The sequence below is a fragment of the Thamnophis elegans genome, chromosome 8 (genome assembly GCF_009769535.1).
Source record: "Thamnophis elegans isolate rThaEle1 chromosome 8, rThaEle1.pri, whole genome shotgun sequence".
NCBI classification, from domain to species: domain Eukaryota; kingdom Metazoa; phylum Chordata; class Lepidosauria; order Squamata; family Colubridae; genus Thamnophis; species Thamnophis elegans.
In genome coordinates, this window is record NC_045548.1 from 34,221,853 (window position 1) to 34,231,527 (window position 9,675).

The window sequence follows — 9,675 nt, forward strand, 5'->3', positions numbered from 1 at the left end:
CTGGGGTACTAATGAACTCAATATTATAATATAAACACAAAATCACACATATTGCCACGTCTTCTGATTGGTTGAAAGTATTGCCTTTTCCAAAATAGTTCACAAATTTCTGGACTTCAAGGAGAAAAATGGTAAACCAAAAACAGCTACATTAAAAGTGGAACCAGTGGGCCTTCATTAATTCTCTCCAGATAGGAGAGGACTTGAGATCCCCCACAAGTGATCCAGACAGTTCCTCCACACAAGAAGACTGCAAAGCCGTAGTCTCCAATGAATTCAGAGCTCTGAGACACAAGTGAATAGCCATTTTGGACACTGGATTCACTTACTTCCTTTTCTAATCACTTTTGGAAATTGCTTGATAACTGCTTTTTAGCTAACAGCAACCTTTAAATAAACAAGTGTGGAAAAAACAGGTATTTTCTTAAATCTTTGGCAAAAAGATGTTTTAAACACAGGTTTAAGATATTTTGGAACATTTTGGGCTAATAAACAACAAAATGATAATTAGATCTTTGATGTTAGATAGTTACAAATGAATTAAATGTCCAGAGAAATTTGAAATAAGATTTTGGAATTAATTATAAGAATACTCCCTATGAAAAAATGTTTTTGTTTTGAATTATTTGATAGGATGAATTTTTGAGGGTTGGACATTAGAAGGAACCAGAAGGAACTAAAGATTAAAATTGAAGGAAAAGAACACTTAAATTTGATTTATTAATACAGAATGAAGCAAAATAGTTTAACATTGTACATGTTGAAGGGCATGTTTGAACAACAAAAGTTGTTGTTAAAGTTAAAAGTTAATTTGAAGTTAAAGGTGTCTACTCTATACATAGACTGTTTAAAAGTTGTATGGAAGAGGAACAAGCTTTACCAGCAAGACGGACACTTATCTGAAAGGGGATTTAAACATCACATCTACACAAATGATACCAAAAAAGATGCTACACTAAACATATAAAAGAAATCAGATGACGTCAAAATAATTAAAAGAGATATAGATATAAAAATCAAAAACCTGGATAATTATCCTTTGTTATATTTACAAAAGAGGCAGATTAAGCCTCTTGTTAAAGCTTATCAAATTTCCAATTTCTCCCCTCATGTTTCATACAACCATAATTCCTTATAATTCAAATCCTAAAGCTTTGATCCAGTAATTATTTTTCTTCAACAGTTAACCAAGTAATTCTGAGAGGGCTCAAGATGGGTATGAAGTTTTTGCTATTCTTTATTGTTGGCAGCTATGTACATCTGAGGTGTACTGCATGTAAATCTGTCTCTCCCCTCCATGTCTTACTCCAGTATTTTTAAATGGTTTTTGATTGCCCACTGTTTTTATCATTTTGAGTTCAGTTAGAAAATTAACATAAACATGTCCAAAATTCATGGTTTTCTCAGTAGTCTTACTCTGTCCAGCATTGGATAGAGACCAAAATGAATGTTTGAGTTCTGTAGGCATAGGAATCCCACTCTTCTTGTCGCTCCTCAACTCTTCTAGTTGTCAAGTTCTTCAGGTTTCTACAACAACCACTCCATGGTCTTTTCAGCCACTTTTTCCTGTTTATCATACTTGGTGGTCTCCCATTGATCTTTCTAACTAGGTCAGGTCAGAGTAGTAGCCCAAAGCATTTGAACAAAATCAAGCTGAAGGAGCCTCTCAAAGCATTCTCTTCCCCCCTCATCTCCAACATAATAATAATCACTGATTATCATGATTACCAGAAATATTTTAGACATATAAAATAAAGGCAACTTACTAATTAATGTTTTGTTGATTATAGATGAGTAAAATTTACCATGTTTTCCTGAAAATAAGACAGGTCTTATTTTCTTTTGACCTCCAAAAGCGCTTGGCCTTATTTTTGGGGAGGTCTTATTATTTTTGAGATGCAGGAGGCGATGAGCATGGTCACCTCATGACTGCTGCTGTGTTGCAATATTTTCAGGGAGGGCTTATTTTCAGGAGAGGGCTTATTTTAGCGCATGGGCTCAAAAGCCCAAGTGGGCTTATTATCTGAGGATGTCTTATTTTCAGGAAAACAGAATACTACATTTCAGTCCTAAAACTTCCACTATCACCAGCCTAATATATGTTCTACCATTAATACATCTAAGGAGATTGCTTGAGGGGAAAAAGAGGGAAAGCTTATGAGGTAATGATGCAAGGGACTAAAGCTGATCTTTTTAAACCTACTGTCCTGGATTTCTGCTACCAAAATATGAATGTGGAGAACCTTGTTCTTTTCATCCACATAGAATAGCTCTGGGTTAAAGTGTTCAGCTTATGAATGTTAGCAGCTCTGTAATATGAAAATATTATGTAATTCTAATGTAATATGGTATAAACACTTTAGATTTAAAAAATGGTAACTTCTGAAATGTGAGTGTTCATTACTATTCTTTTCTTCCATATTTTAGAAAGCTGATGCTTTTGCTGATGAGGATGAAATGCATCTTGCCAAAGATTGCCTACTCATTTACTCCCAGGAGGAAGAGCACGATTCCCCTCATGGTTCAGTTGGCTGCTGTAGCTTTATTGATGGTGACTTTGATGAACATTTCTTGGATGACTTGGGAGACAAATTTAAAACTCTGGCTGAGATCTGTATGGGCAAACCCACAGGCCTAAAAACAGAGCAGTTCAGCTCTCATACCCAGAAAGATACAACTAATCGTTCAATGAATGGATCCGGTCTGCCATACTCCCAACAGCAGAATGTGGTGAATGCCGAACATACTTATTCATCAGGGGCTGCCTACAACCTATCTGAACCTGTGAAAGGTTTTGGTTCAGAAACAATGACTGAGAAAACAATAACTGAGTCAACTGTTACATCTAAGTCTAACCTCCAGCCAGTGAAGCGAATCCCAGACCCCATGATTAGCAGCAGCAGCAATGTTGTAGTGACAGAAACATCATATGGGACGGTACCATCAACAGTCATCCGTGAACCTCAGATTAAGGAGAATGTGGTAGTGACAGAAAGGGTCCTTGCACCTGCTTCTAGCTTGCATGACATGTTAGACATGCCGGCTGGTGTCTTCCCAGACCTCCCAGATTCAAAATATGTTGTTGTGAGGGAAAGGGAGCGAGTCCTTGTCCCTAGTTCTGACTTAAAGGCTTCTGTAAGCATCCCCAATCTGTCAGAAGGACAGAATATAATGATAACAGAGAGAGTAGTGACACCAACTCCTGTTAGGCGGGCCACAACTGAAGCAGGCACTTTTCCTAACAATGAGAAGCAGGAACAGATTTTAATTTCTGACTCATTCTTTAACCAAAGTAGCCCACAAGAAGTGCTTCCCACAGGTTCAACCTTAAGCAAGTCCTCAACGGTCAAACAAAAATATAGTACTGTACAATATACACGCTCATAGGTGGATTTCCACCCATCACTTCATATATACTATTTAGCAAGGGAGGATTTATTGATTGCCTTCTCAAGAGCTTGAATATGGTGTTTCACTTTCCTAACAGTGCTTTTTAACAATCCACAAGAGTGCAACTTTAAAACCATATACTAGGTGCAATTCCTCATTGTGTAATTGTGTAAAGCAGGATTTATTTTTGAGAAATTATTCATAAGATAGCTCTGTTAAAGAGTTCCTGAAAGAAACTCCCCAAGCTGACACAGATAGAAAATAATATTGTTTATTGAAAGGGCAACATATTTTTTTCTATGACTCCAAAATCAATATATTTTTAGTCTGGTTGCTAATCCAATTGAAGTTAGCTCAGTATTCATTATGCAGCAAATTCTACTGGCTTGCACCATGAACCTAAATAGATTTTTTTAATGAATTCATGGGGTTTATTGTTTCAACAATACTGTGTGTGTGTGTGTGTATCAACAAATTTGAATATATTTCAATTTAGTAAAATTGACTTCAGAAATGTATTTTTAAGAGTGCAGTATTCGCTATCAGTGGGGTTTATTCTTCAGTTAGTACAGTCGGGATACAGCCTTAAAACTACAATTTTAACTGGTGTGTTATTCATTGTATACATAGGGAGCATTCCAAGTCTTTAAAAGAATGGATATCATTTCATTTTTAAAAAAATAAGTTCTATAGATTTTTATAAATTCTTTACTAATAGAAACTGAATGAAACAGGGTTTTATTTCTTGGATTTATATATCCTTTTCGAGATGAATTAGTTTATCCGTGTGGTTTGTTCAGATATTGTATTTGAACAAGGTAATATATTTCGCAAGGCAGAATTCCATCTAGTGTGTTTTTTTCACCAGATGTCAGATATCATACAACCATAACATCAAAAAATTAACATTTGTGTTATCTCAAAATTTCTGGCATTCAAAAAAATAAATAAATTTACTTTTTTAAAAAAAAATAAGGTTCTGCATTCTGAGTTGCCTTTTCTGTCCAACAATCTGTTGGGATTCCACACCCCATTGGACAGGCCCAGTCTGTTTTGTGAAAGGGGGAATTCCCTAAAGATGATTCCCAAGGGTTTTCTTCCAGTCTGCTGATCCCTCCCTCTTGGGAAGTATGGTTTTATTAGATAAGAATCAGCCTGTGGAATACACTTGTAAGATATGGAAATCATCTTTTGCTTTCTTTGCATGTGAAATGGGTTCCTGTGTTGAGCCATCGTCTTTCCCCGAAAGTAAGATCGGGTCTTATATTAATTTTTGCTCTAAAAGATGCATTAGGACTTATTTTCTGGTTTGGTCTTCAGGGAAATACAGTACTAAATGTGTCCGTCTGGCTGATGATCTTAACTGGGGCTTATTTTGGGAGCAGGGCTTATATTACAAGCATCCTGAAAAACCATGCTAGCGCTTATTTTCCAGTTGGGTCTTATTTTCAGAGAAACATGGTAAGCCACTGGAGACTGATTAAATTTAAAAAAAATGTACCCAACATAGGATGGTCTTTGGGTCTTGAGAGAAGGAGAGAATTCAATTCTTTGATACTTTTGTACCTTAGATATATTTTTTGTTTCATAAACTTTGTAAAGGCTTAATCTAAATAATGACCATAACATATTTGAATAGGCTATTCTTGTACATACGTCTATTGAATAATATGAGGGGAAACTATAAACACATATGTTTACGTTTTGGGAGTGAATAAGGCATACATGTAAAAGGAATTAGATATCTGCTTATTTTACATTTTCTCTTTCCTTAAATCCATGGTTTTGTCTATGGCTGTTGTATATGATCCTGTATTATAGTGAATTTAAGCCACTTCAGTAGTCCACAATGGACTTACAGTTATTGCCATATTTTTCTCATCTGGTATGGGAATGCAACCTGCTTGATTTTGAAATATAATAATGATTTCGGGATTCTTAGCTGTCATTTTATATAATAACTTTGCTGTTTAAATACTAGTTTTGTAGTCAAGGAATGGGCTGGATATTGCTGGCATTTTTTAATGGAATTTGAAATAAAACAAAAAAAACCTATGTGCTTTGCAATTCTTTTAACTCATAGGGTTAGTATGCACATTAAATCCAATTTTTTGTCAATATTTGCCAATTATTAGTAAGCTCTGTAAGTTGGTAAGCTTCAGTGGTAAGGTGCTACTAAAAGTTTTGTATTGAAACATAGCCTACATGCTAGATGGTGGTGATTCAGAAATCAATGGCATAGATCGGAAGAAGGCGGGGCTTAGCAGTGAGAAGACGGAGTTTCAGGCTATTCCTGAAATTCCTCTATTCCGAAGGATTTTTGGACAGGTTCTTTGGACGCTAGCTGTCCCGGAGACGACAGTGAAGGTGAGGAGAGACCCATTACCTCAGAGACACCCGCAAAGTCTCTGGGGGGGGGGGTATTAACTCCTCGTGCCAATTCCTTTCTGGATTAGCTGCGTGCTAACTGAAACTGCAGGTTGCCCCTAAGAATGGCAGAAGTGATGTCATCTGGTAAGCTGATTTTATTACTCAAGAGAGACTGTCCGCATTAAAAGCTTAAGCTAATTGAAACCAAAAAATAGAAGAATCTAGCGGCGAATTGGTCTTTTTTTAATGGATTTATGGTTGGTGGCTACTTTATTTCTTAAATGCTTCAAGGAACGCTTCGGCAGCCCTCCTCACTGACTCTTTTTAAGTGGATCGTAAAGTCAACTTTCTACTAATTAGCCCTTCACGATCTGACAGTTTTATTACTTGGCTGTGTTTACGATCAGATAAGATTGCACAGTTTCCAGCGTGTTTCTATTTACAATTTCTAACTGCGACACATGGCGTCTGAAGCCTCATTCCAGATTCTTTTTTTCCGCATGTCGAGAGCTTTTTGACTCTTTTCAGAGATTGGAAAGAAAATTGGATCATCTGATTTTAAAATATGAAGGAAAAACTGAGATCGTTGAATGTTTGAATGTTCCTGAAATACAAATGGAAAATGTGAGAAATGGCGACTGGTCTATCTCAGAGGAAGAAAGGAGGGGGGGAGCTATAAAGAAGATTCATTTAAAGAGACAGAGTGCAGGAGAAATGGAAACCCCACCCTGGAGAATTAAAGTCAATTTGAAAAGTTTTACAAGCCCGGGACAACATTATTATTTCATCACTGACATTCAGAGCCAAAAGGTGCGAAGATCTTCCTCCAGCACATCATGATTCCCCTCCCAAATACCAGGGGCCCCCCCCTCCCCATTTCAATGGCAGCCAAAGCAGCAGCAAAGCAGAGGCTGACATCCGGCCCTCCTCCAGAAAAGGGCGGTCAGACCTGCAGAAACAAAAAGAACACAAACAGACAAATAACAATACATTAAAGAGGGAAAAGGGAAGGGGAAAAAAAACAAAAGAAAAGGAAAATTAGGAGATTGTCCAAAATCAGGGCTTGTCAGGATAAGCAGAGTAGAACGAGGCGCTCGAACATGGGACCCGTTAACCCATTCAGTGTGAGAAGGGGGAAAATGCTTCCAAGCCACCAGGTACTGGACACGATTTTGCTGTCTACGACAGTGTTTTTCAACCACTGTGCCGCAGCACACTAGTGTGCCGTGACATAGTGTAAGGTGTGCCGTGGGAAAAACACCCGCCGGGTGTTTTTGCCTCGGGACATCTCTGATATCTCTGACATCTCTAACCGTTAAGGGAGGAAGGGCGACAATGAAAGGAGAAGGGAGGGGGAGGACAGCACCCGAACCGCGATAGCAGAGAACCAATACGCTTAAGTCAAATGAGAGGTGCGCGGTACGATTTCACCCCCCCTCCCCCAAAAAATCATTTTTAAAATGCGCTTTCTGAACTCGGCTCTGTTGTCTTGGGAGCCTTCAGGGCAAATTCGCGTAATCTCCCGCCGCCGTGGCGAAACTAAAAGTCGAGGAAAAGCACTTCGTCCCTTTCACCCGAACCAGAGCTAGGGCAAGCCCCGTGGCCATTGCACACGTGCGCGATCCTATTTTCTCCAGGGGATGACGAGCTCGAGGAAGAGGGAGCCGCGCAAGGCTGGTGCATTGTTCCAACTTCAGGGTGGGGCTTGTCATTGCAGGCTCTGGGCTGACCCTGCCTGAGAGCAGCTGCAGCTACAAGCCAAGAGAAATTGAGAGAGAGGGAATGTGCACGTTGCGCGTGTTAGTGTCAGGGAGGGATGCATGTCGTCGCCTTCTCTGACCCAGGGTGGGCTTCCTTCCCGCAAACGCGCCGCGCTCTCCAGAAGGGCTAGGAGCGGGTCCGGCGGCTAAGCAACGCGCGGCCTTCGCCGGGACTGACAGCCGCGGCGAAAGCCGCCCCCGCCGGCCGGCCCTCGCTTTTGTCTGCTGGGTAGTGAAGGCGGTGGCGGAGGAGGAGGAAGCAGCCCAGCGTCGCTGCTCGCCGCGCGCTCCCTCGCTCGCGGCCGGGCTTTGGTCCCGCCTTTCCCGCTCTGTGCATGGGAGAATGTGTGTGTGTGTGAGAGAGAGAGAGAGAGAGAGAGAGAGGTAATTCATAAAATCCCTTCCCCCTCCAGCCATTCTTCCCCTTTCCTACAACTGACATTTCTGCCACTGCATGGTTTTTTTAAAAAAAAAATTGTGGCGGAGGCTGTTTGCTTCAACGTGGCTTGCCTCGTCTTTTGGGGCAGGAGGAGGGCTCTGCCTTAAGCAAGAATTGCATTAAAGACCAGAGCAACAGGTATTTCCTTATTTGCCTATTGGATGGGGTTTATAACTTTATAACTTTTATAACGTGGAGTAACGTACACGCACACAGCCGCTGGTAGCCCTTTGATAAAAATGGAGATAGATAATTCCTAGGGATACTTGCCATGTTCTTTCATCACCATGGTGATCTTATTTTTTTGAGCTAAATGTATTTTTCCAGTTTGAATTGGGCATAATCTTTTTTTTATTGATCCACTGTCAGGAAGAGGGATTATAATTTAAAACAGATGATTTCAGTGGCATCTTTTTTTATTAATTTAAATTTCTTTCCGTTCTCCATACCCATCTTCTTGTATCAAATAATAGCTGTGGATTCATTGGTATTAAGTGTATATGTTTGAAGCAGTGCAGGAAATCTTGAAAACTTATGAATTTCTCTCCCCTCTGTGGCATTAGGCCTTAGTATCTGATTTGCTATATAACACCTTGTGTTATATATAGTCAATATAGGCACAGAGTTAATTTTTTTTAACATTTTCTAATGGTGGTGTGCCTCGTGATTTTTTTCATGAAAAAAGTGTGCCTTTGCACAAAAAAGGTTGAAAAACACTGGTCTACGAGAGTCCAAAGTTTCACGGATTTCGAAATGTTGCTCACCCTCAATCAAAAGCGGAGCGGGTGGAGGAGGGAGAGGTGGTCTCAAAGAAGAAGTGCAGACAGGCTTCAGGAGGTTAACATGAAAAACAGGGTAAAGAGATGCTTAGGCAACTGGAGCCGGACAGAAACAGGGTTGATGATCTTGAATGGGAAACGGGCCAACATATTTGGGGCCCAATTTCTTCGACTTTTGGGGTGTTTGAAGAAATCTAGTGAACAAATAAACTTGATCACCAACTTTGTACTCATAGGGTTTAGTCCGTTTTTTATCAGCCTGTTTCTTATGAGCGCGGTGCGCAGCATCCAGTGTTTGGAGAGCCAAAGGCCAAATGTCCAGAAGGCGATCACTCCACTCGGACAACGACGACACTTCCGGTTGCTTGCGAGCAATCTCAGGAATCCTGGCCGTACACCACATGAAAAGGGGTAAAACCAGTGCTGCTGTGAACAGAATTATTGTAAGCTACCTCAGCATGAGGCAACAAATCCACCCAATCATCCTGTTGGTAGTTGATGAAACAACGTAAATATTGTTCTAGTACAGAATTAATCCTCTCACAAGCCCCATTAGTCTGAGGGTGGTGGGAGGAGCTTAACCCCTGGGCAGAGCCAATCCGCTTCAGAAACTCTTTCCAGAAGAGGGAGGTGAACTGAACACCCCTGTCCGAAATGATGCGGTCGGGCACCCCATGCAAGCAGTAAATATGGGAGATGAACATCTTAGCAAGAGATTTAGCAGAGGGAATCTTGGAGCAAGGGATGAAATGGACTTGTTTGGAGAACAAGTCAGTAACAACCCAGATAACAGTGTGTCCCTGACTCTCAGGAAGTTCGACAATGAAATCCATGGAGATCTCCTTCCATGGGGCCACTGGGCGAGCCACCGCCTGGAGTAACCCCTGGGACTTACCCAGAGGGCGTTTAGCAGCAGCACAAATGGGACAACTGGCAA

General features: G+C 40.4%; 1 protein-coding gene across 1 annotated transcript in view; it reads left to right on the forward strand.

Annotated features, from left to right (window-relative positions):
* DSG2 (desmoglein 2) overlaps positions 1 to 4,279 on the forward strand; it is a 35,365-nt gene extending 31,086 nt beyond the window's left edge. The window contains exon 15 of the mRNA XM_032222546.1: positions 2,428 to 4,279. Within this exon, the coding sequence (XP_032078437.1) occupies positions 2,428 to 3,387 (960 nt within the window). The 3' untranslated portion in view covers positions 3,388 to 4,279. The remainder of the gene's footprint in view (positions 1 to 2,427) is intronic.
* The last annotated feature ends 5,396 nt before the right edge of the window (positions 4,280 to 9,675 follow it).